Source organism: Carcharhinus amblyrhynchos, chromosome 17 (genome assembly GCF_965287045.1).
Source record: "Carcharhinus amblyrhynchos chromosome 17, sCarAmb.v2.hapA, whole genome shotgun sequence".
NCBI classification, from domain to species: Eukaryota; Metazoa; Chordata; class Chondrichthyes; order Carcharhiniformes; family Carcharhinidae; genus Carcharhinus; species Carcharhinus amblyrhynchos.
The window spans coordinates 13,618,442-13,646,362 of record NC_137340.1 but is presented as its reverse complement, the minus strand read 5'-3'; the positions used below and the strand labels follow the sequence as shown (position 1 = coordinate 13,646,362).

The 27,921-nt window shown below is 44.5% G+C and overlaps 2 protein-coding genes across 2 annotated transcripts in view; both read right to left on the bottom strand.

Moving 5' to 3' along the window:
* Positions 1-10,492: 10,492 nt before the first annotated feature.
* Positions 10,493-17,994, bottom strand: LOC145354186 (antiviral innate immune response effector IFIT1-like). The gene is made up of 2 exons (XM_080205260.1): positions 17,946-17,994; positions 10,493-12,210 (listed from the first exon to the last, which is right to left on the bottom strand). The coding sequence occupies exons 1-2, from the start codon at positions 17,948-17,950 to the stop codon at positions 10,956-10,958; spliced, it is 1,260 nt and encodes a 419-aa protein (XP_080061386.1). The 5' UTR covers positions 17,951-17,994; the 3' UTR covers positions 10,493-10,955.
* An 8,678-nt stretch (positions 17,995-26,672) lies between these two features.
* LOC145354185 (interferon-induced protein with tetratricopeptide repeats 5-like) overlaps positions 26,673-27,921 on the bottom strand; it is a 33,577-nt gene continuing 32,328 nt past the window's right edge. The window contains exon 3 of the mRNA XM_080205258.1: positions 26,673-27,786. Coding sequence (XP_080061384.1) covers positions 27,540-27,786 — 247 coding nt within the window. The 3' untranslated portion in view covers positions 26,673-27,539. The remainder of the gene's footprint in view (positions 27,787-27,921) is intronic.

The following is a 27,921-nucleotide window of genomic DNA, read 5'->3' as shown; positions in this document are numbered from 1 at the left end:
TTGGTCATGTTGAAGTGGATTGGCGTCACAATCTTCCTACCGTGCACATTTTGATCTCATTAGGAGCAATACCCCAATGACCTTCATTGGAAATAAGTGTGCATGCCATGGGCACCACGTGGGGTACCTAAGGCATTGTTTCTAAACAATGGGCAGCTGAATGTTATGGCAGTACTGCAGAAAATTATCAGCTGATGGAATAAAACATGACGGTGATTGAAATACACACAGATTTACTTATCACCTGTATTCAAGGAAGGACAGAGTGTGACATCTGAGGTGTCCACTCTTCAGAAGACTAAAGCATTCATGCCTCAAATGCTTCTCTCCCATCTGCACTCCCTGCAAGGACTGAATACTCAGTGTACAGCCAGAGTTTCTTGTTTGGCTTCCTGATTTCCAATCTTTCATTGATCTGCTTTGATGGTGTTGGCTGGGAGAGGAATTTCCTGCTTTAGCTACTCTCTCACTTCAGGATTATTCCAAATCCGTGCCCAGTACAAGCAGGTTAGCGATTCGGGTGGTAACGTTAATCGTTCGCTGCTTGTACTGGGCATGGATTTTGGCAGGCCCACTAAATATTTACTGTTCTAATTTAACGTTTTGCCTTTCATAGAAACATAGACGCTAGAAGCAGGAGTAGGCCATTCAGCCCTTCGAACCTGCTCCGCCACTCATTTTCATCATTGCTGATCATCAAATTCAATATCCTGATCCACCTCCCCCGCCCCCGTATCCCTTGATCCCTTTAGCCCCAACAGCTATATCTAATTCCTTCTTGAAATCAGACAACATTTTTGGACCCAACTACTTTCTGTGGTAGTGAACTCTTAGACATTGACCACCCTCTGATGAAGAAATTTCTTCTCACCATAGTTCGAAAAGGTTTGCCCCCTTTCTCAATGTATGACCTCTAGTTCTAGACTCTCCCACCATTGGCGACATTCTTTCTGAATCTACCCTGTCTAACCCTGTTGGAATTGTATTAGTTTCTATGAGATCCCCACTCATTCTTCTAAACTCCTGTGCATACAGTTCTAACCAACTTCGCCCCTCCTTATCTGACAGACCTGCCATCCCAGGAATCAGCCTGGTAAACCTTTGCTGTACTCCCTGTGTAACAAGAACATCCTTCCGTGGATAAGAATACCAAACTTGCATACATTACTCCAGGCCTGCCCTCACCAATGCCTTACACAGTTGCAGCAAAACATCTCTAACCCTCTACTCAAATCCTGTCACAATGAAGGCCAATTTACTATTTGCCTTCTTTACTGCCTGCTGTACCTGTGCGCTAACCTTCAGCGACTGATGCTCGAGGACTCCAAGGTCACGCTGAGTATCCACCTCTCTCAATTTACACTCATTCAAGTAATAATCTGTCTTCCCATTATTGCTACCAAACTGGATAACCTCACATTTATATAAATTATACTGCATCTGCTATGCACATGCCCACACACTCAGCCTGTCCAAATCACTCTGAAGCACCTCTGCATCCTCCTCATAGCTCACCCTCCCACCCAACTTTGTATCATCTGCAAATTTGGAGATAATACAAAGTTCTCTCTTCCAAATCATTAATATATAATGTGAACAGTTGGGGTCCTAGCACAGATCCCTGCGAAATCTCACTAGTCACTGACTGCTAATCAGAAAAAGACCTATTTATGCCAATTCTTTGCTTCTTATCTGCTAACTAGCTTTCTATCCATCTCAAGACATTACCTGCAATCCCATTTTACATTGTAGTCTGTTATTTGGTCCTTGTCAAAAGCCTTCTGAAAGTCTAAATAAACAACATTCACTGGTTCTCCTTGGTCAACTCCACTTGTTACATCCTCAAAGAATTCTAATAGATTTGTCAAAAATGATTTCCCTTTTGTAAATCCATGCTGACTTTGTCTGATTATACCACTGCTTTCCAAATGCTGAGTTATGAGATCCTTGATAATGGACTTGAGCAATTTCCCTAGTACCTACATTAGGCTCGCTACTTTATAGTTCCCTGTTTTCACTCTACCTCCCTTTCTGAATAGCTGGCTTACATTAGCCACCCTCCAATCTGTAGGAACCAGTCCAGAGTCTAAAGAATTTTGGAAAATGGATCTACTATTTCCAGGGCCACTTCCTTAAATACTGTGGGATGAAGATTATCAGGACCTGGAGATTTATCCACCTTCAATCCCATTAATTTCCCCAAAACCACTTCTCTACTAAAGTTGATTTCCTTCAGCTCCTCACTAAAACTTGTTTCTCTCAGAACTTCTGGTACATTATTCATATCTTCTTTTGTGGAAGCTGAATCAAAGTTTGAATTTAATTCCTTGACCATTTCTTTATTTCCCGTTATGACAGGGAAGTAATGTAACGTAATTCAGTTGACAGATCTTGCAGCCTGGAGCTGGTGTACTATCTACTGATTAACTGATTGCTGTCTGAATGTTACTACCATAAGGTTTGTTTTGTGTATACTTCCCTGCGACTGTATCATTATTCTTCATGAATCTCTCTTGGTTAACAAGTTGTCAAGGAAAGAATCACTCTGGAGGGGAGCTGTCAGTTGATTGGTAAATAAGTGTAGGCACGGGGACTCATAGAGTGAAGTTTTGACCTTGCTGTGTGCGGACCTAAAAATTGGCTCCATGCCCAGCGCAAACAGTTTGCAATCGTCCAGGCCCCTTTCTCCTGACGCATACCAGGTTGTGCCCAGAAAGGGCACAAGGCCGATTAGCATGAGACTGATTGGATCTCAATCTCATTAACGAGTTTTGCACATGATCCTTCCCCCCTTCCGGAATGTTTTCACCTCTCTGACAGGATGTCACAAAGTACTGGTCTCCGCTAGGAGAGTTAGGATGCTCGGAGGCCACTGAAGCATTCAGGTGGTCAGGGGCATGGTCTGGTAATATCCATTGGGGCAATGCCCATTGGGTAGTGCCCACTGGACACCCTGGCAGTTCCAGTGGGAACTACCAATGTGCCAGGACAGTATCAAGAGTGTGGGGCCTGAGTGTGTTGAAGCCTAAGTGGAGGTTATCAATAGGAGGGAGGTTATGACAGTGGAGTCTATGATGAGGGGGTGGGGGGGGGGGGGCGCGGTGTGGTGCTCTGCAGGGGGGACTGTAATGGGGGTTTATGCGGGGGGGACTATGATGGGGCAGCTATGCAAGGGGGGAGATAAGGGGGAGGGTACGAGTGGGAGACTATGATGGGGGCTATGCGGGGGAGTGGGTGCTATGATGGGGGGCTCTGCAGGGAACTCTGTAATGAGGGGCTATGAGGGGGAGACTATGATGGGGGGCTATGCAGGGGGGATTATGATGGGGGGTTATGTGGGGGGATTATGATGGGGGGTGCTATGCAGGGTAGGTCATGCAGGAATGGATCATTAAGGGGATCTTGATTGGGCGGTATGTTGGGGGCCTGATGGGGGTGGGGGCATGTCAGGGGTCATGCAGGAGATCCATTGGGAGGGCACCACTGCCCTGATGTTGGTGACCCATTTCAGAGAGGAGATTGAGGGAATATGCTATGCCCATAAGGGTCCCAATGTCAGTGGGGGAAGGGGGGCTCTCCCAATACACTGTGAGATTGGGGCCCCCTTATGAAATGGGGCTCGAGTGCTGTGCAGTGGTGTGTTTAGCCCCATCCCCCCACCCTGCCCCCCACTACTGGCATGCAACTGACCCCTGTCCGAAAAAGTGAATGAGTGTGGGATGATTGTGGTCTGGAGCGCGCCTGATGGAGAGGCGCGGGTCGCTCTGGGATTCTCGCCACTTCATTGTTTTTTGGGGGGGGGGGGGGGGAGGTGGCGGGGACCGGTTGGGCGAGTGGTGAAGTCCGGCAACTGTTTTAGCCTTTTAGAATTCTCTACCTCAGAAGCGTGTGGATTTATTATGGTGATGGAGAGATGTTTGGTCTCTCAGAGAAGTGAGGAAAATGGGTGGCGGGCAGAAAGAGGAGTTTGGGTTAAAGATGAGCCTCGATCGTAGTGAGTGATGGAACAGCCAGGAAGGGCTGTGTCTGCTCTTGGTCCCATGCCTTAATGTCGGTGACAAAAACACACTTTGTTTTCAGCATTCCCACTGGGGAAGGACGCTCTTCAAATTCAGGATTAACAGAAGACAAAAAGAACAGTGCTTAAAAGCTCTGAATGAGAAGGTAAGGATTACAAGACCCCGACCTGGTGGTGGGGCCCTCATACAGCCAGCAGCTCTCTCAGAGTAGTGGGTGACACTCCCGTGACTCTGCCGCCCTGCTGGCTGAGAGCATAGCCACTGCCTGCAGCACTGAGTGTGGTAAACTATAGCACATGGTGTGAGTCACATGCCTGCCACAAGACCAACTTCCTGTCAACAGGAAATTGGGCCTGTAACCCTGAGTGCACATGCAGCTTGCTACAGTGCAAAACAGCAAGTCTGAAGGTAAGCTAGTATTTAGAGGAGATGGAAGAGAACATGGTGAATGACACTTCCTGTCAGAAGGTGCACCTTTGCTATTGTTTTAATGTAATGTTTGATGCTGTGTTCCAAATAATTATGTCCTGTAAAATGTCTTGTGTTTCAAAACTGGTTTCATTGAACATCATTGAATGGTGACAATTTTGTTTTGTTCTGGTAATTTATAGAATAGAATACTATACATATGAGAATGTTGCAGTTTCTATGCAATCAGACCTTGTGACCCTAATCCTACCAAACAGTAAGGTTTATTTTCTGCAGTGTGTGAAGTTGAAGAATTCACTCACTGTTTTATTGAAAGTTAAATTGTGTATTCTGTGGAATATATTCGGCCTGATGGTCATTATTAGCAATGTAACTAGCCTGCATTGGTTCATTCATCTCAATGTGCATGTGGACTTCAGCTGGACACAAAGCTTGACATTTTGACTGAAAATGATTGTGAAAGTGCAAGGAATGTTTTATTTAAGATCAAGGTGCATAGTGTTCAATAACGTGGCCTTACTGGATCTTTTCTTTGAACCAAGGACAACATCAGACCAGTCATGATCTCATTGAATGGCGGAGTAGACTTGACGGGCCAAATGGCCTACTTCTGCTCATATGTTTTATAACTTTCCAGGGCTGCAGCTCTCTCAATGTGAGACCGGTGGAATCTTGGTAATTTGTATATGGAATGCTGGGAGGTGACCAGTAATTTGTGTCACATGTTATTGAACTGATCTGCTGTAATTCAGTTGTGCAAATGCAAAATGGTTCCTTCAGGGTGCTGAAATTGGGTCTGTTAGAAGCCAAGGCTCCTATGAAGGTAAAGTCCCAGGCAAGGCAACAATGGGAGAATTCATGATCAATAATTCGAAGGGCTTTAGATAGTCCCAAAGTTGCCTCATTTTGCCTGCTGGAGGACTGCAGATCTGTTGGATGGCCCTAAATAATGTGATGTGAGAAGTGGATTTGTTCTGCAGTACGGCACAGTAGCACAGTGGTTAGTATTGTGGCTTCACAGCTCCAGGGACCGGAGTTCAATTCTCAGCTTGAGTCACTGTCTGTGTGGAGTTTGCACATTCTCCTCGTGTCTGCGTGGGCTTCCTCCGGGTACTCCGGTTTCCTCCCACAGTCCAAAGATGTGCGGGTTAGGTTGATTGGCTATGCTAAGAAATTGCCCCTTAGTGTCCTGAGATGTGTAGGTTACAGGAATTAGCGGATAAATATGTAGGGATCTGGGGGTGGGCTTGGGTGGGATTGTGGCCAGTGCAGACTTGATGGGCCGAATGGCCTCTCCCTGCACTGTAGGGTTTCTATGATTTCTAAAGAGTTAGCATCCAATCCTCCAGGGCACTTGACTTTCCCTCTAACTGGAGAAAGTGTTCAGATACCACATTGGTTTTCAGTGCTGGGCCTATGAGGCCCCCTGCAGCAAAGATAGGTTGGATCTGATGGTATTCTGCAGATTCTCGCTCCTCTCTCGTGCCCTTGCCTGTCATTAGTACCTACCTCAAACTGATAAATCCTCACTTTCCAGGCTGGATGAACTTGTCATGGATGGAGTGAGTGCTGTGGAAAGATTGGATTACGGTCCCCAATTCACCTTACGGGCAAGAAGATATGTTAGAAACATGGCTGTGTAGGAACCTCTCAAATAATGAATATAGCTTACATTAGCAACAGCGGTTCGCTTCATTATACGGATGAGAATGAGTGGTGGGAGAAAAAACACAAGAGAATAGTTCTGTCTCTGTGCTATGAGGAGATTGCTAACATCACCATGCTCCACTCCCTGTATATTCTCTGCTATATTATGGCTCTTCATACAGCTCAGGGCTCTATAACAAGGGGAATTCTGGTGAAATGTGCAATGTTTTGCACTGCAAGTACAAAAATAATGTTACAAATGTAAGGAGCGAAAAACTGATAATTGGTCACTCAATACGTAGACCAGCCTTGTTCATGCTTATTAGTGGTGTAGGAAGCTTTCTTTACAGTTTGAAATAACAGCACTGAAATGTTCTCTGGTGCAAAGTGTCTGTGCCAGCAGGAAAGGTCGAGAAAACGGTTGAGCACAACTTTCAGGCAGGTTGTAACCAGGTGAGAGGAGTTAGTGATCTATAACTGTGACATAGCACAGTGCTGGCTTGCTTTACCTTGGTGAACACACTGAAACCTTTATAACCTCATCCTCCCTGCGCGGCCTGGACACTGGAGGATGCATTACCTCTGACAGCTAGTTCCTCTGTGTTCTGGACTTTTCTTTACTGACGCTATTGAGGAGAATTCTCCTTTTTTTTTCTCCCCCTGTGCTGCCGCTCCAAAACAAAACCTGGCGATGGGCTGTATCCTCTGCCCAGTCCTTTTTTGCGTGGAAACTGAAGAACCACTGGCCCTTTAAATAGCAACTGCATCTGTTCGGAGCTTCAGCCACATCTAATCCAGGGCCCTGTTGTCTAGAATGTGTACTGTGCTGCTTCTATGAAATGGAGATAACCTTTTAGAGTTTGAAATTGTTTAAAATGATTTTGGGGTGTGAATCTGCCTTGATGAAGTGAATGATAGAGCTATATCTCAATTAACGATCAGTCATATCACACAAGTATCATTCATATCACACACAACATCATGTCATGCATGACATCCTTCATATCAAATTGATACAAATGCTCCCATGAGGACTTAGTTATTACAGTGAGACAAAATATGACTGGAAGAGGATTTAATGCTAATTTATACATTACTTACACAAAGGGTACACACTAGAAATTGCTTTTAAAATTTATTATATTTTAACCAAAAAATATCCAAGCATTTTATATAGTTCTAAGATATTTCTATTAAAAAAAAATGGTTTTTCATCTGGAGAATAATTGCTTTGAAACCTTGTCTTTGCCTTATATATCTGCTGTTATGAAGGAATAAATTCTCTTTTCAAAGATTAATTCATTTCCAAAGTTTGCCTTTTATTAGCTGAAACCTGTGCTCTTTCACCACTTGGTACGAAATTTTTTTTTCAGACTCACATTGTTCGGATGGCATGATGGCACGGTGATCGGCACTGCTGTTTTACAGCGCCAGGGACCCTGCTTCGATTCCCAGCTTGGGTCACTGTTTGTGTGGAGTTTGTGTATTCCTCTGCATGGGTTTCCTCCCACAGTCCAAAGATGTGCGGGTTAGGTGGATTGACCATGCTAAATTGGCCCTTAGTGTCAGGGGGACTAGCTAGGATAAAGGCATGGGGTTATGGGGATAGGGCCTGGGTGGGATTGTGGTCAGTGTAGGCTCGAATGGCTTCTTTCTGCACTGTAGGATTCTATGATTCCTGTTAGAGTGGTGAGATACTCCATTATTATGCAGGAAAAGGAGGTAATCCAGCCACAATGCAGCGTGGTGTGGCTGAGGGAGCAACTCAAAGCTACGGAAGGAGTAACTGCTGATTTTGTGCATGTTCTGGACAGCAGAATAGGACCCGCGATGTTTTGCGGGATCACATTCCATGGAGATATGCTCATTCATTTGTTCTAGTGTTTTTCCAGGATTTCTGTGAATCTTGCATCAAGGTTATGGATGCTCATTCCCTACGTTAAACTGTCAGCACTGGCAGTATTAAATATTTGTCCTCTGCATCTCCCTATTTCAGTTTCTGACTGAATTGACCAGCAACACAGCAGGGAGTGTGAGTTTGTACATCCTCCCCGTGTCTGCGTGGGTTTCCTCTGGGTGCTCCGTTTTCCTTCCATAGTCCTAAAATGTGTGGGTTACATGGATTAGCCATGGGAAATGTGTGGGGTTACAGCATGGGGGGAGAGAGGGCCTGGGTAAGATACTCTGTCAGAGAGTCGGTGTGGACTCGATGGGCTGAATGGCCTCCTCTGCACTGTAGGGATTCTATGACTCCCGATTGATAATGGAACACCCACCTCCCCCACCCATACCCCACGATCCTTTGAGATTTTAAAATTAACTTGGATGTTTCTAGCCCATTTGTTTCTCCAGCAGAGGGTGCTCTTGTACTGAAAAATCAGATGGAATTTTCTTTTGGTTTGAACAAATTTGAGAGGAATAAAAGATGGAATTTGTGAAGGAAATAATTCCAATGCAAATTGTTTCATTCAGGAGCAATACTCCTGAGTGCGAGCTACAGTGTCCCATGGCAATCAGCGAATCTTTCAGATTGGGATTGGCAATGAGCGACAGCAGGTGCCTGCTGGTCCTCTGACACCTTTTTATCCACACGTGGTAACGCCCCTGATCACACACCCTCAACAATATGAGCTGTATCCTGTCAGAATGGGTGATGGTGCCAGTAATTGCAAGCCATCAGGGCAAGGAGTGTGCTGTGGCTAGGTAGGTGAAGGAGGGGCGCTGGCAGTGCCACCAGGTCTAACCATACCATGCCAAGGAAGGTGCCAACACCATGAATCAGATCTTGCTCAACACGATGTTAACTGTGTGTGGTGCTTGTGAGGTTGGATGGCATTACGTCAAAAGATGAACCTGGCGCACCAGTGAGCCGCTACCAGTCCCGAGTTATAGTTTAGCCTCAGCCTCCACTATTCTCTGTGCAATCCTATCTCCAGAGCACTTAGTGTCCTGAGCTGTAACCCATTCAGATCTGTTTCATCCCGTGCAGTCAGAGTTTTATACAGATATGTTGAAGGAGTATACGTGCATGTTGGCAAACATGTTGCCAGGCCACCAAACCTCAGTCCTGAGGATGAGGAATCTGAGGGGAGCCACATTGATGACCTGTCACAGCGCTCACCCAGATCCTTCACCAGCGCAGAAACGCGACATCCCAGTGGGACAAAATTCCCGAGTAACCTTAGGGTCACAGCCTGGTGACCACCACACACTGCCTGATCCACAGCAGGGGGCCACGGGGACATCCTAGGCTGTCAACACGTGGTGGACTGCTGGAGGCCAGGTATCTGCTGGATCTGAACACCAGCCAATGGAAATCATTGGCCCGAAAATCGGATGGTGGAGCTTCAGCGCCAGTCAGAAGAGTACCAGCAAGGGATATCAGCTGCACTCCTCAGATTGTAACTCACCATAGAGGAATCATCTACCTTCAGTCTGAGGTGATGGCGCCAGCATGCCAACGCACAGAGGTTAACATTGGTAGCAGTGGAGACCTTTGTCCAGGACCATTGGCCCTGCATTGCTGCCATTGATGTAGTCACGATAGTCATTGTCTCTGGTGGGTGCCACCAATGTCAGAGGTCTCATTCCAGCCGCCCTACTCAAGAAGTCAGCCAGGAGCCCTTGGGCACCTATAGGGAGGATAACCAGAGCTGGCCACCCACCCAGATAATTCTGCGATGACCAGCAGCTCCCAATCCTCTCTTCCTTTGACTACATTACTAACCATCAGAAATTATCTTGCAGATTTTATCATGATAATATTTTGCATCTTGTGAATGCTTCTTAATTACACAAATCAATACAAACAAAATCTGAGCCACAGGGCTTAAATTTTACCATTTGATTCTAAGTGCTGAACCTAGGTGCAATTCAGATCCGACTTGGAAACCTGTTCCCGGGTCGCCCCCTTACACACTTAGCCTGAAAAGAAATCATGAATCGGAATCGTGCCTTGGGCTGGGCTTATCACGACTGAAATGCAGCTGCTCCGATTGGGGCCTTGAACTGCGCATGTGCGGTGAAAACAAATATGAAAAACTCGCCCCTGTCACATCGCTTCCAGGCTGCAAAAAGCGGAGAAAGCGACCTGGGAGCAAAAAGCAGAAGGAATGGCCCCCACAGATATCGCCCCATCCCCACAACATAACTGTCCTCCTTATTCACCCACTCCCCTCCACCCTGCTAGCCAGACCAATTGCAACCCTCTGTGCCCCCCCCACCCCCTTTTTCCCCCACTGATCACATGCAGTAGGGTGGCAGAGTGGTTTTATTATACGCACTACAGGCAGGATTGGATATTGTTATTACACCGACATTACCATCAGCAGAGTATAAATCACACAGAGTTCACTGAAGCTTACAGTAATTCCAGCTAGAATTTTTTTAATTTAAAATCACAAAAACAAATGAAGATCCAGACAGGACATACTTTAATCTATATTTGGCCATCAGTTTATATCTATCTCCCAGTTATCTAGGTTACATTAGAATTTGATGGAGGTGATTTTAAAGCTACCCACTTGGTAATAACTGGGTTAAAGTGCCCACCCGAAGTGGGCGGGATCTTCATTAACATACACAGACTGAGCTCCAGTATCAGAAACATTAATACATTTTCTAAAAATATGTTTGGCTTTCACTGGGAGAGTGATTTTCAGCCTCGATGGAGAGGCGTAATTCACAAAGAGCACTTAGATATGTTTCATTGTCAGGATCAAACTCCAAAGCCTTTTCAAAGCATTTAATAGCTTCACGTCTCTCCCCATCCAGCTGGTGCAGGAACCCATGGACACCAAGGGCCTTGCTGTCTCTCGGATTCCAGCGAAGGCGTCTTGCTGCTGTCATCTCCAAGTTTTCTCAACACCTTTTCTGTTCTATTGAGTCATAATTGACTTTCATTCCTTCCAGAAAATGGGCGATGGCGTTCGATTCTGATTTCATGTGATTGAGTTCAAATAACCCAGCCTGTAAACATATTGCCTGTTTACTCTCTGGACGTATACCCTCCAGTGTCAGGAGATGGTTGTAGATCTCCTTTGCTTTGTGATATTCTTTATTTAATGAGCAGATTCCTGCAAAATCCAGGTGTGCCTTAATAGATGTTAATGGTCGCTTTTCAAAAGCTTTTTGAAAATGAAACTTGCATAGTTCGATCAGCTCAGCTCTTTGTTGAGGAGCAGCATTGCGAGTTCCTTTGCTGCCTGAAGAATTCATCAGTTTATACAATTTGGTTCTGTAACACGCACCTATTTGATGGTGTAAGAAAGTAGAGTTTGGGGTAATTTCTAATCCTTTCTTCAACAGTTCCACAGCTTTTTCCACATCTCCTTTTGTTCTGTAGAACTTTGCTGCATAACGAAGCACATATGGAAGGTCAGGGGATTTCTGCAATGCTTCTTCAATGAATTTCAGTGCTTCTTCCTTCTGATTGAACTGTTGTAGTTTTAGAGCCAGCAGCACCATGGCTACAGTGTGATCTGGATCAAGCTCCAGCACACGTCTCAACTGCTTCATTGCTTCACTGGGCCCACGTCTCTCTGGGGTACCAGAAAACCATTCCAGACGAAACAGAACAGTCGCGTATCCAACAATGTATTCTGTGTTATCTGGATCTTCCTTCAGAGCCTTTATAAAACACTCCATTGCGTCTTCATAATATCGAGCAGTAGAGCTCAGCAGAGCCCAACCCTTCTCCCCGTACACCTCAGGTATCATTGCTGTATACCGAGAGGCATCAGGGAATTGTTGACAGATCCTCTCCAGTTTGTCGAGGTAGGACTGAGCCTCTGTCAGTTGTCCCATGTGATAATTGACCCAGGCACGGTTTCCATAGGTGACAATGATTCTTTTTTCAAATTCATCTTCATGATTCTCCCTCAGAATCTTTTCAGCTTCCTGTAAGTTTTGAATCGCCTCCTCACAGTTTCCTTGCAGACAGTTTACAAAAGCGAGTTGGTTATAAGATGTGGCTTGATATTTCACATCGAGCTGTATTGAATCTTCTAATCTTTGCTTCATATCGTCCAAGTCAATGTTTTCTTTCTGTGGCGCCCACGTGAAGTGACATTGAAGCCAATCGAGCTTCACTTTCACCAAATCCTCCTGCCTGTTACTGTAAGGGGAGAAAAAACCAACTTTTGCTTACTCATGATCCATTGATGGTGGCTGTTGTATTAGATCCTGGCCTGTTAGTCACTGCTCAGTTGCTCCACAATCCCTTCCACTCACAATGATATGAACAACAATGCCTGTTGCATTTGCCCAGTGCATCTCCCTGCTATTCTTGCATCCTACTCTGCAATAGGAGCACGCTCACTACATTGTGAATGCTAATTCTAAAACACAAATCCTTTCAACCCCAGTCAGATAGGGAGCTGCTTGTTGATGGCTAAAGACCAGGAAGCCTGTTTTGCAGTTAAGGGTGAGGGGGCGGTTGGGTTTTTGTGTTGGGTGGTGGAGAATGGTTGCTCTCAGACAGGGGAGAGATTCAGGCCAAGATGCTTTATTATCACTATTTTTTCTCTATCCATAGAACCATAGAACCCTACAGTGCAGAAGGAGGCCCTTCGGCCCACCGAGTCTGCACCGAACACAATCCCACCCAGGCTCTACCCCCTATCCCTGCATATTATACCCACTAATCCCTCTAACCTATGCATCCCTGGACACTAAGGGGCAATTTCTTAGCATGGCCAATCAACCTAACCCGCACATCTTTGGACTGTAGGAGGAAACCGGAGTACCCGGAGGAAACCCACGCAGACACGAGGAGAACGTGCAAACTCCACACAGACAGTGACCCATTGTTACCTTGGGTGGGTAATCTTAAATGTTCGCAGAAAACTTGGGCCACTTGATACACAAATCAGATATTTTCTTGCCAGCCTTTATTCACTGTGTACTGTAACCCTGAGCTCTATTGCCTTTGCCTTCTGAATAATATGCGATTTGGCAAACGGCAGGGTCTGTTTAAATGAGATGTAACTTGGTACATTTCATGACATTAATTTAGCTTATATGACAAATGGGGATTAAAAATAATTTCAGCATAATTCACAATAAATTGATCTACAGAGCAGAGGGAGGCCATTCAGTCCATCGAGTCTGCACTGACCACAATCCCACCCCGGCCCTATCCCCATACATTTCCCCTAGCTAGTCCCACTGACACTCAGGGTCAATTTAACACGGCCAATCCACCTAACCTGCACATCTTTGGACTGTAGGAGGAAGCCGGAGTGCCCGGAGGAAACCCAAGCAGACATGGGGAGAATGTGCAAACTCAGTGACCCAAGCTGGGAATCGAACCTGGGTCCCTGATACTGTGAGGCAGCAGTGCTAGCCACTGTGCCACCATGCCATGATCTGGGAAGGAATATCAGTAGAACTTCATTGATTTTTATTCCAGATTGGAATTTGTGAACATTTCACTGGTAGATTTGCTGAGATTGAATGATCCCTTACTAACTTTTCTGGAATGACACTACTTCTGGTATAAAGGGTAAGAAATCCAATATTTCCTTATGATGAATATTAATCATTAGTTTAATCGATACTGATGCATCTTTTTTAAAAAATCATTTTTATTGAAACAAAATATTCAATTTGTGGAAAATTGAAAAGTTAAAAATTTCTAACTCGTTATTTAGATTGCAATTTACACTGTTGAACGCCAACACAATTTTTTGATAGGTGTTGCTCGTTATTTGTTCAACAAATCTGCTTCAGAACACGTGGGCTTTCAGTCGGAATTTCTATCCATGCGCTCTGAAGAGTTGAATTTTGATCAAGGTCGCTCTCCCCAGTGAGAATTCTCAGTTTGAGTTGTGTCATCTCCTCATGGTGGCGTCCTGGGCCCCAAAACACATTCATCTGTTTCATCAATCACCTTCCTTCCATCACAAAAGTCACACGTGGGATTTTTGCTGATTATTGCACAGTGCTTGGTTATATTTCCAACTCCTCAGTTTGTGAAACAATCTGTGTCCATGAACCAGCTAACATTTGGGTTTGGGCTGACAGGTGGCAAATAATATTCATGCCACACGGGTGCCAAGCAATGACCATCTCCAACGGACTCTAATCATCAGATTGCATTGACCGGAAAGCTAACTGCACCAGCCAAATAAATACTGGGGCAATTTGATGCACCCATAGCCCACCAGACATGCTTTTGTGGGTATTGCACATATGACAGGAGGCTGGCTAGCCCAGCACCACTTTGCCCACCCCAAACTGTTCTCCATAATACAAATGGGTGGTAAGGCCCCCACTAGGCCACCTGCCTAAAGGCCTTTTGAGGACCCTAAGTGACCATTAATGGGACTTACTTTGCCTCCACTGCCAGACTGCACTGAGCATTAGAATGGAGATGAAAGTGGGAAGCCTGCTTTATTAGCAGCTATGGGTAAAAAAAACAGGAAGAGGGTTGAGCACCTCCTGTCAGGGGTGGGATGCTGGAGGGTGCCCTAAATGCCTCAGGGGCATGCCCGCAAGAAGCTAACAATTCTCTGACTAACTCCCAAAAGCTGATTGCCTCCCACCCCTCCCCAGCATACCTGTTCACTCCCTAGTAAAATATCCTGGACTCGCTCCATTCTGGAAGACAAATGAGCTGGCAACTCTTCAAAGGTCGGACGTCCAGTTTTCACATTGTTGAGGCAACATCCAGTGTAATAGCCTTTTAAAAACTTCTCCAAACAACTTTTTCTACAAAGGGGAGAAGGGGTGCCTGGGGTGGGGGGGTGTAGGGTGGGGGAGGGAGGGAGGTGTGGAGGAGACCAATACAGTGCCGCTAAAGTCCAGGTCATTTTGATTACAAAAGCAAGTGAGAGGATCGGAATTCTGTGATTCCCTAAAGCCTGTCCATTTACAAGACGCTGGTCGGGATTATGACGGGATACTCCCCCCAACTCACTTGGATCAATGTAGCTCCAACAATACTCTGGAAGATCAAAACTATGCCCGTTTGATTGCAACACCCGAACCTGCAACCCACATCCCGAACCCCATTCAAAATGAGAAACATTCAGTTCCCCCAAAGCCCCAGCACACAGAGCGGCAGCAGTGTGTAATATCGACAAGATGCACTGCACTCACCAAGGCTCCTTCCAGCTCTGTGACCTCTACCACCTAAATGGAGTAAGGCAACAGTCCATGGGAACAACCAAGACCCAGAAGATGCCCACCAAGTCACAAATCAATTTGTAACTGTTGTTGTTCCATTGTCGCTGGATCTAAATCCCAAAGTTGTTACCTTACCTTAACTTACAGTACCGTAGAAGGGAGGGGGGATGGGAGAGGGTGGGGATCAGAGGTCACTACTGATGGCCACATTTAAAAGGCGCAAATGTGTTGTACAGCATTTCTCCACTGCCTGTGTGGAGTTTGCACGTTCTCCCAGTGTCTGCGTGGGTTTTCTCCAGGTGCTCTGGTTTCCTTCCACGGTCCAAAGATGTGCGGGTTAGGTTGACTGGCCATGCTAAATTGCTCCTATTGTCAGGGGGATTAGCAGGGTAAAGATGTGGGGTTGCAGGAACAGGGACGGTGCGATTGTGGCCGGTGTAGACTCATTGGGCCAAATGGCCTCCTTCTGCACTGTAGGGAGCCTAAGATTTTATGATCTCTGGGTTAATGGAATAAAGTGGAAAGTAATCTTGAATAAGAGAAAGAGGAAAGAGTTGCTGAATGCAGCAGGATCGAGTAAAAGCACCACAAGCTATGGAGACGGTGGGCTGTCATTTTAGACTGGTTGATTGGAGTGGGGGTAAGTAGCTGGGGGAGAGAATAGGGGAGGGAGAGGCAATTGTGCCTTCCCCCACAAACTGCATTTTAAAATAATTCACCGATTGTGAAACACTTTGGGACATTCCTGTGGGAAGATGTTGCATCAATACAACTTCTTTCTTGCTTTCTTCCTGTTCAAATCCCACTCCATTGCCTGGACATCCCAGCTCATTCCCGACTCCAGCTGCCTCTTCTTCACGTTGCTGCTCTTCTCCCCTCTCCCCCTCAATCCTCGCTGTCATTCTGACCCCCTCACCCCGTTCATGGTGGCTTTTTGCTTTCAGTTCAAACTACTGCACCGGTCTTTATCCCCAGTTAATGTGAGCTTTCATCTCCCTCACACTCAGAGAAAAATCTTACCATAAAATAGCAGAGTATTATTTCTGGTGAGAAAACCAGCCTGTTTCTCTCCAGAGAATCCGCCCCGTTTTCTGTCCAAGCTTATGAGACAATGCCAAAAAAAATTAAGAGGGCGAGGTTCACGTCTTCAGATAGGGGGCAGGGTCTCAACATGCCAGCAAAACCCTCCCACCAAGGGGTTGTCGGGGCCCCTCTTGCTTCCCCTGATCAGGGTCAGCATTTCTCTAACCCTGTTCCCAAACATTGTCCCCTTCTCACCCCCTCATCGGCACCATCACCCGCCAAACTGTGCCAAGGGGCAGTGCTGGGGACATTGTCAGACCATATCACTATCAGGAGGATGTGGAAGCATTGGAGAGAGTGCAGAGGAGATTTACCAGGATGCTGCCTGGTTTGGAGGGTAGGTCTTATGAGGAAAGGTTGAGGGAGCTGGGGATTTTCTCATTAGAGCGGAGGAGGATGAGAGGTGACTTAATTGAGGTTATAAGGTGATGAAGGGGATAGATAAGAGTGGATGTTCAGAGACTACTTCCTCGGGTGGATGTAGCTGTTACTAGGGGGCATAACTATAAGGTACATGGTGGGAGATATAGGAGGGATGTCTGAGATGGATTCTTTACTCAGAGAGTGGTTGGGGTATGGAATGCACTGCCTCCACTGACTGATAGTGGAGTCGGACACTTTAGGAACTTTCAAGGGGTTATTGGATAGGCACGTGGAGCAAACCAGAATGATGGGGAGTGGGATAACTTGATCTTGGGTTCAGACACAGTGACACAACATTGAGGGCTGAAGGGCCTGTACTGTTCTATGTTCGATATCACTCTCCCCTGGGGGCTATATTTACCTTTACGACTGGTAGAAACCCCCATGATATTGTGCGAGTGCCCGCTGACTATCTAGTGAGGGGGAAGTCCCGGAGAGGGTGCTCACTAATGACACGCTAATGTATTAAAATGAGCTTTCCACAGTCTTGCGACACGCTTCACGCCACTCCAGAGTGAGGGGTCGGGAAGATAGGAACTTGGAAACTCACTGGCGCAAATCGCGCTCTCTGGACTTTGAACGCGTGCAGTCATTCCCACAGAGGGAGAGTTCGAGATCAAACTCACCCCCTCAGTCTCCATTTAAGCAAGTACCTTTCCTTCTCTTACCCACTTTTAGCTGCAACTCTGCTGTTACATTCCAAACTCCGTTCCCCCCTTTCCATTCCAGTTCAGGCTGTACTCTCTCGCTTTGATTTTGGATTCGGATTGCTTCAGTTTGTGTTGTACATATATGTAAGTGCTGAGAATCATTACTTTGTAAACCACCCTAAATTACTTGGAAACAGAACCTTCCTTCTTGAAAGTCAAGGAACAAAGAACAAAAACAGCCTGGGAAAGTCTACCTATACCTTGAGGACACTTACTGGATGTGATTGCAAAACTTAAATTTGGATGTTTAATGACGTCTGATTAGAAATATATTCAATTTTAGTTATTAACCAATATACATTTTAAAAAGATCTACATATTGCAGAATGTTTTCTTACAATCACAATCTCGATTAGCGACACACCCTCTCACTGTGGATAAATAATTCCAGTTCTTTGCATTTTAACTGCTTTGAAAACTATGCAAGTTTCTTCCTCAAAACAAGCTCCGTGTTCAGTTGTCTACACATCGGTGTCAGTACTAAAACAATTCCGACGATCTTTACCTCATAATGTTGATCAGATGGGGAATGGGTCGAATTCCTGTTCCAGTTACAACTCGTAATGGTGAATTGTCCGAGATTGAGTGTTGGGTGTATTATTTATTTGTGTCATAAACTGTACGTGATCATTTTCGGATTGGGAATCGAAACTAAACCGATGAAATGAAAGTCAAGGACAAATTGTTAACCACAAAAGGAATGAAAATATACACCATTGTTTGTATTCATTCAAGTCTGATGCTAAACTTGTTTGATACAGATCTAACAATTCCAAACATCAGCCAGGTAATAGTGATAGATAAATGTTTACAGCTCAATGTTTATTTTGTTTACAACCCTGCCTCTTCCATAGTCACCTGCCTCGTTTTTTTTATTGCATGACGCAAGTGATTTTTATATACTGATGTACAGCTGATATAATTGAACCGATCTTAACTCCTGGAATGTCCGTGTCTGCAATCAAAGCCACGCTTGTCCTGCATGAATCTCACTAACTGTCCCGTCTGGGGACAGTACACATCTCTTTAACCTGTGCTTAACGCTCTCTCCACCCACATTGCATGTACCTTTAAGGCTTGATTACCTGTTGGACTTTAATCTGGTGTTGTGAGATGTCTTATTGTGTTTACCCCAGTCCAACGATGGCATCTCCACATCATGACCTGCATGAGACAGTTGTTACGCTGCATTAAAGCATTGTCAGGCTGGTGGGGACAGACACCTTGATGCGTATCCCTGTCGGGTTCCCTGTATCTTCAATAAGAATCCTATTGTTGGACTCGAATCTGGCTATCCTGTGTGGACCTGGCACCTATGACCAGCAATCAATGATTTATACTTCTGCCTTTTGATTGGCAGTAGGATTTTGTCTCCCACTTTGTCAATACCATTTTTGGTATCCACATGGTTGCACTTGGGCGATCTATGATACAATGTGTTGTGAAAAGAACCATTGTCAATTATCCCTATTCTGATCATTCTCTGTGTGGCTGGAATGGGTGCTGAATTGCTGCACATTCGGTTCCTTTCTTCTGCTGTATGAGTCAATGGTTCGATACTTTTCCTGAACAGAGCCAAAGGTGCCAAAAGGAGATGAACAACTGTGCTGGAGTGACTTACCTGATGGCCATTGCCTTTTGAACACACACATTGTATTTGCTTCAATGGAGAGCACTTTGATGTGGATCAGAACAACAGCGTCTGCAATGCCCAGTGACATCATGGCTGGAATATTTTCACCGTTCACGTTGGTGGGATTTTCCCATCCCACTGCAGTGAATGGAGATTTGGCTGGGTGCCAAATTCTCTGACCTCGTGGCTGCAAGGCTATGGTGTGGTTGGTCTGTAAGATTGTGCCTGATGTCTCTCAGAGTTGACATGGTCTGCCCCATTCTCTCCTCACTCATACTCGGTATACTTGGAAAGTTTATAAATCGCATTGCACGTTCTCTGTTGTGACTCAGCGATTAGCTTTCTCATCAATAGCTCCAGAGTTATTTGGCAATGACTTCCTGATATGTCATTAATCTCACGGACTTCAAACCCCCACTCTTTGCCAAACCTGTAAAGTGAAGGGTTATCAGAAACACCTGATTCTGATGTAATTGCTGTCTGTGTGAGTTTGCACATTCTCCTCATGTCTGCATGGGTTTCCTCTGGGTGCACGGTTTCTTCCCACAATCCGAAATGCTGGTTAGGTGTATAAATTCTCCCGCAACGTACTTGAACAGACACCAGCGTGTGACGACTAGGGGATTTTCGCATTAACTTCATTGCAGTGTTAACGTAAGCTGAATTGTGATGCTAATAAATGAATGTGAAACTTTAAAAGTGTCACATAATTGGGTAACTCTGATCTTGAGGGAAACAGAAGAACAAGCTCATGTGGAGTTATTAAGCAGTGCAGAAACGTGTAAATAAATAAACATGTTTTTACCACCTGGTGTTAAGGAGCTTTCTCAGGGGAACAGGCAAATCCTAAAAATCCCCCTCTAGTCACTGAACACAATACAAGTCATGGTGGCAGCGGGCAATAAGTAAAATACGAAGAAAAACACCAAATAAAGTCTGCAGACGTGACTGATCTATCGATCCTTGGAGAAAAGATGAGAAGAAAATTGATTGAAGGCTCATCTGAGAATTCAGAGCATTGTGGTGTGCACTTGAGATATAGCCTGGATAGAAGCATGCACAGATAATAATCTACAAACCAAACTATTAAAGCAGCAACAGATCCAAAGTTTAGGATGAGCATAGAGTCTACATTACCACTGCCAGAATTGTTCTGAAGTGCTAAAGGCTCTCAACAGCCTTGAAAGTGGTACAGCCACTGAGAGGTACAGACACAGAACAGCTTCAGGTTGGCACAAGAAGGAACAAATGTGTCAGGTCAGTACTTTACACTACGCAATAAGAATTATTGCAGATGGTATAATGGTGAGAAAGAGAGTTGATGGGATTTCAGGCTCACATGATGGATTCCCCCAGTCATATGTTTCATACTTAAGTACGGAAAAATATTAAACTTTGATCATGCAAAATCTAAAAAGAGGAAAGTAGAGTGAATGCATGGATTCATTCAGGCTAGCAGAACATTGTGATGATAAGATTTTCAGAGATGAATTAATACAGAATTGCATAGTGGTTTGGACTGTTTGACTCACTTTTGTCCCCCAAGCATTGCTGCCATGTTATTTGTGCCCTCCTTTGTGAAGACAGATCAAATACATATTTAGTTGGTCAGCCATTTCTTTTTTCCCCACTATAAATCTTGTTTTTGACTGTAAAGGACCTTCACCAATCTTTTTCTCTTCACACACCCGTAGAATCTTTTCCAGTCATATGTTTCCCAAAAGCTTTCTCGTGTACTCCATTTTCCCCTTCTTAACCAAGACCATAAGTAAGAGGCACAGGAGTAGCCCATTAAGCCTTCAAATCTGCTCTACCATTTAATAAGATCATGGCTGATTGAACACTCACTAAGTTATTTCTCCTGTCTTATCTCCATAACCTTTAATTCCCCTACTGATTAAAAACCTATCAATCTCAGCCTTGAAAATAAAGAACAAAGAAAATTACAGCACAGGAACGGACCCTTTGGCTCTCCAAGCCTGCATCGACCATGCTGCCTGACTTGACTAAAACCCCCTGCCCTCCAGGGACCATATCCCTCTATTCCCATCCTATTCATGTACTTGTCACGACGCTTGCTTCACCATCTCCCCTGGCAATGAGTTCTAGGCACCCACCACTCTCTGTGTAAAAGATCTGCCTCGTACATCTCCTTTAAACCTTGCCCCTTGCATCTTAAACCTGTGCTCCCTCGTAATTGGCTTTTCCACCCTGGGGAAAAAGCTTCTGTCTATCCACTCTGTCCATGCCTCTCATAATCTTGTAGACTTCCATTAGGTCGCCCCTCAACCTCCATCACTCCATTGAAAACAAACCAAGTTTCTCCAACATCTCCTTATAGCTAATGCCCTCCATACCAGGCAACATCCTAGTAAGTCTTTTCTGTACCCTCTCCACATTCTTCTGGTAGTGTGGTGACCGGAATTGAACACTGTATTCCAAGTGCGACCTCACTAACGTTCTATAAAGCTGCAACATAACTTGCCAATTTTTAAACTCAGTACCTCGACTGATGAAGGCAAGTATGCCATATGCCTTCTTGACTACCTTCTCCACCTGCATTGTCACTTTCGGTGACCTGTGTACCTGTACACCAGATCCCTTTGCCTATCAACACTCTGAATGGTTCTGCCATTTACTGTATTTTTCCTGTCTGTATTAAACCTTTCAAAATGTCACCTCACAATTGTCTGGATTAAACTCTATCTGCCATCTCTCCGCCTAAGTCTCCAACTGATCTATATCCTGCAGTTTCCTCTGATAGTTCTCATCTCTATCTGCAAATCCACCAACCTTTGTGTCATCCGCAAACTTATTAATCAGTTCAGTTACATTTTCCTCCAAATCATTTCTATACATTACAAACAGCAAAGGTCTCAGCGCCAATCCCTGAGGAACACCACTTGCCACAGCTCTCCATTCAGAAACACACCCTGCCAGTGCTACCCTCTGTCTTCTTTAACCGAGCCAGTTTTATATCCGTCTTGCCAGCTCGCCTCTGATCCCGTACGACTTCACCTTCTGCACCAGTCTGCCACGAGGGACCATGTCAAAGGCCTTATTGAAGGCCATGTAGACAACATCCACTGCCCTACCCTCATCAATCACTTTCGTCACTTCCTTGAAAAACTCAATTCAAGTTTGTGAGACCTCCCCTTCACAAAACCATGTTGCCTCTCACAAATACCTCCATTTATTTCCAAGTGGGAATAAATCCTGTTTCAAAAATCCTCTCCAATAATTTCCCTACCACTGATGTAAGGCTCACCGGCCTCTAATTACCTGGATTATTCTTGCTACCCTTCTTAAACAAAGGAACAACATTGACTATTCTCCAGTCCTCTGGGACGTCCTTATAAGAAGTCTCACAACACCAGTTGAAGTCCAACAAGTTTATTTGATAGCAAAAGCCACTAGCTTTCAGAGTGCTGCCCCTTCGTCAGATGAGGGGCAGGGGCAGTGTTCGTCAGGGGCAGCACTCCAAAATCTAGTGGCTTTTGCTATCAAATAAACCTGTTGGACTTTAACCTGGTGTTGTGAGACTTCTTACTGTGTTTACCCCAGTCCAACGACAGCATCTCCACATCATGATCTCGCCTGTAGCCAGTGAGGTTACAAAGATTTCTCCCAAAGCCCCAGCAATTTCATCCTTTGCCTCTCTCAGTATTCTGGTTATATCCCTGGGGACTTGTCTACCTTGATGTTTCTCAAGAACCCCAATACCACCACCTTTTTGATCTCAATGTGACTCACACTATCTACACATCCTTTCCCAGACTCATCATCCATCAAGTCCTTCTCTTTGGTGAATACTGACACAAAGAACTCATTTAATATCTTGCCCATTTCCTCTGGCTCCACGCGTAGATTCCCTCCCTTGTCCTTAAGTGGGCCAATCCTCTCCCTGGCTTTATTCAAGGAAACAAGGATTCAGCTTCCGCTGTTTTCTGGATAAAGAATTCCCAAAGATACATCACTCAGAGAGATGAAATTTTCCCTCAAGTGTGTCTGAAATGAATACAACTTATTCCGCAACTACGCTCCCTGATCCTGCAATATTTTATGAGTGGAAAGATCCTCCCAACATTTATACTGTCTACCACTGCTCAGAAACTTAAATGTTTCAAACACATCGCTTCTCATTCTTCTGAACTCCAAGGAGTATGGACCCAACCTGTTTATCTTTCCTCATATGGCAGACTCTCCACAGTAAGAAGTCTCACAACACCAGGTAAAGTCAAAAAGGTTTATTTGGTAGCACGAGCTTTCGGAGTGTTGCTCCTTCTTCAGGTGAGTGAAAGGTTGTATTTCCACAACTCTTGGAAGGTGGGCTTGTGCATGATCAGCTTGTGGTCTCGTGGACACAACTCATGGTACCTCAGTCAATATTATCTTCCTTTCTCCCATCTGGAGTCCTTGAGTGTACAATACTCCTTGTCCAGTGGGCCTCCTTATCATCTCCATGACTGTCCTCCCTAACCCTCTGTGTCTAGTTTTCATTCAAGGCCTCAGATCATAGATTGGTACCAGTCACCAGTATCTGTGATCTAGTGTACACAAGCTTATGCTCAAGCCAGCTAATGGTGGTCAGGAATGTGGCTAAAACCTGGAGTCCATCTTGTGTCGTTTTACTATCTAGAGCTTCTGTTAACATGTGGAGTTTTCATGCATGCCCTTTGTGATTGTATCATGGTAAATTCATACATATTTATTATATACTATTTATTCCTACTAATATAAATCGCTATAAGGTACCTTTGAATATAAATTGTGATACAGGCACCTAAACCGAGGATATTGTTCCCTCTAAACCTATTTAAATCTCCCTTCAACACCACCCCAGCCCAATGTTGGCATCTCCACATCAGGACTCTCGATAGTCAGGATCATTCTAGTAAACCTCCTGTGTGCTACCTGCAATGATAATATATCTTTCCTTAAATAAGAAGACCAAAGAAAAGCCAGTGATGTAGTGGTATTGCCACTGAACTTGTTATCCACAAACCCTGGGTATTCCTCTGAGGACCCTGGTTCAAATCCCATCATGTTTGATGGTGAAATTTGAATTGAATAAAAATCTGGAATTAAAATTCTGTGATGATGATCATGAAGCCATTGTCAATTATTATAAAAGCATATCGAGTTCACTCATATCCTTTAGGGGACGAAATCCACCCTCTTTACCTGGTCTGGCTTACATGTGATTCCCGACCCAAAGTAATAGATATTTAAATTACCCCAAGGAGAGGGATGGACAATAAAAGCTGGCCCAGCCAATGGCACCCACACCCCATGAAAGGATTTGTTTAGAACGCTCCATAATATTCTAAATGTAGCATTTAACAGTTGCAGCAACGCCTCTTTATTTTTATACTCCAACTCGCTTGAAATAAAAGCCAGCATTCCATTTGCCTTCCCTTTTTCCTCCTATACCTGTATGCTCGCTTTTTGGGTTTTATGAACAAGGATCTCCGAGTCCCCTTGTGCTACAGCTTTCTGCAGTCTCTCTCCATTTAAATAATCGCCCACACTCTTTTTTTTCTTCCGAAATGAACAACCTCATCCATAACTTGGTCACAGTACTCTGTTCTTTACTCCAAATCATGAATATGTATTGTGAAAAGCTGCAGTTCCAGTGCACTCCACTGGGTTACTACCGTCCAACCTGAGAAAGACCCCCTTATTGCTACTCACTGCTTCCTGTTAGTTGGTCAATTCTCTATCCATTGCCAGAGTATTACCTCCAACATCAGGAGCTCCTGTCTTCCATAGTAGCCTTTTGTGTGGCACCTTATCAAATGAAAATCCAAATACACTGGTTCCCCTCTATCCACTCTGGCTGTTACCCCCTCAAAGAACACGAGTAAATTTGTCAGACATGATTTCTCCTCCATGAAACCATACTGTCCCTGCTTGATCAGACCTTTACAAAGTAGTTGAAGATTATTCTCTCTTTAATAATTGAATTTAATAATTTTCCAGCTAGTGAAGTTTAGTTTCCTGTACAACTTGCCGATTGATGTAGACACAGAGCATTCCAGTTTAACTTGATAAACAAAGACAGGAGTTGACCGTTAATTCATTCAACAATCTCCCTTTATTTAGCACATGAGGTACCAACTCCAACTTAAACAGTTGCAGCTCTTCTAACTCTTTTCCTGAACTTGAACTGCAACTCGAGCAGCGCAGTGGGCTGGGAAAATTGTGCCCAAGAGCTCCAAAATGTTTTTGACAACTCACCTGTTACATTTTCCTTTGGGTTCTATACTGAGTGCAGTGATTTTCTTTTCGTATTTTAACTAAAATGAAGGAAAATTTGTTCCATATTGTTACAAATTTCCCATTTGTAAATTGATAATTATTTTACACTTTAAAGCAATCCAATCAGCAGCAGGGAATCTATCATTAAGTGGAATTAAATCTTTCATTGAATTTCACTTTGTCTTCAGAAGAATTGATCAGATCAAAGTTCTATACTCTTGCACATTAAGTCACGAATGCCTTAGAATCATAGAACCCTACAGTGCAGAAAGAGGCCCTTTGGCCCATCGAGTCTGCACCGAACACAATCCTACCCAGGCCCTACCCCCATATCCCTACATATTATACCCACTAATCCCTCTAACCTATGCATCCCTGGACACTAAGGGGCAATTTCTTAACATGGCCAATCAACCTAACCCGCACATCTTTGGACTGTAGGAGGAAACCCACACCGACATGAGGAGAATGTGCAAATTCCACACAGACAGTGACCCAAGCCGAGAATCGAACCCAGGACCCTGGAGCTGTGAAGCAGCAGTGCTAACCACTGTGCTACCATGCTGCCTTGCCCCTTGCAAATGGGCAATTTGAGATTAGGGACCATCCTCACGGCAAAGAAACGTCACAGTCTGGGTTCTAGGAGATAAATTCCATTGACATGTGTGACTTCTGTTGTTAAAATCATTGTCTGTAATGATAATGTTATCACTTCACATTATATCCTTAGAGTCATAGAATCCAAACAGTGCAGATCATGGCAATCCAGTCCATCGTGTCTGCACTCCTCGCCGCAAAAGTATCCCACCCAGGCCCTCCCCTCCACCCCATCCCTGTAGACACGTGCATTTACCAAAGCCAATCCACTTAACTTGCACACCTTTTGGAGATCACGGAGCAATTTAGCATGGCCAATCCACCTAACCTCTAAATCTTTGGAGTGTGGGAGGACACCGGAGCATCCGGAAGAAACTCACACAAACTTGAGGAGAACATGCAAACTCCATAGAGACAGTCACCCAAGACTGGAATCAAACAGGGATCCCTGCCACTGAGACACATCAGGGCTAATCACTGAGCCATCCTGCCACCCTATCCTCTGAGTTTTCAATTTTTACAACATCTTCCCTGAACCGAGAGATGCCAACCTCAAATGGAGTCTGTAACTTGTGACCAGGTTGCTGTGTGTTGATCAGGATGAAGTACCTGAAATGTTGCTCATGAAAATGTTCAAAACTGGCTTTAAACATTCCCGACCAACAGGAATTCACTTGCAGGTTTTTCCCTCATCATATTCTGAACCACAAATCCATTCTCATCCCATGAGATTAGCAACACAGATAATCTTAGCCACAGTGTAATTTTATTGGTTGTTTTAACGTTCAGTCTCTGAATATACAGTTACAATTGAAATCACTGCTTATAAAATCAGTATCTGCAGCCATTATGTTTTATTATTTTTAACCCAATTAACCCATTTTTATATCCATTACCCTTCCCCTTCAGTGAGATGGTGACAGTCGGTAGAATATGGTCTTTCCCGGGCATTGTCCGAGCTGCTCTGTGTTGGCCAGTGAGGGTCTGGGATGGTTTGATAAAGAGTTGGTGAAGCTGACAAGTTACAGGACAGGGAGACTCCCAGTGACAGAAACTGAGATCTGAATGAACGCTGTGGATGGGAGTCTGAGCGTCTGTCAGCAAATCCTCAGAGCAACAGAATGAAGCAGTTGCTTTATCTGAAGGGGCTGCATTGACTGTTGGCCCTTTCTCCACTGTCACATATGGAAAGCCTTTCACCCAATGGGCAACTTTCCTGAGAAGAGGCAGAAAGTGAGAGATAGAGTGGCAGAGTGGTTTTATTATACGCACTACAGGCTGGATTGGATATTGTTATTACACCGACATTACCATCAGCAGAGTATAAATCACAGAGTTCACTGAAGCTTACAGTAATTCCAGCTAGAATACATTTTTATTAAAATCACAAAAACAAATGAAGATCCAGACAAGATGTGCTTTAATCTATATTTGGCCATCAGTTTATATCTATCTCCCAGTTATCTAGGTTACATTAGAATTTAATGGAGGCGATTTTTAAAGCTACCCACTTGGTAATAACTGGGTTAAAGTGCCCACCCAAAGTGGGCGGGATCTTCATTAACATACACAGACTGAGCTCCAGTATCAGAAACATTAATACATTTTCTAAAAATATGTTTGGCTTTCACTGGGAGAGTGATTGTCAGCCTCGATGGAAAGGCGTAATTCACAAAGAGCACTTAGATATGTTTCATTGTCAGGATCAAACTCCAAAGCCTTTTCAAAGCATTTAATAGCTTCACGTCTCTCCCCATCCAGCTGGTGCAGGAACCCATGGACACCAAGGGCCTTGCTTTCTCTCAGATTCCAGCGAAGGCGTCTTGCTGCTGTCATCTCCAAGTTTTCTCGACACCTTTTCTGTTCTATTGAGTCATAATTGACTTCATTCCTTCCAGAAAATGGGCGATGGCATTCGATTCTGATTTCATGTTATTGAGTTCAAATAACCCAGCCTGTAAACATATTGCCTGTTTACTCTCTGGGCGTA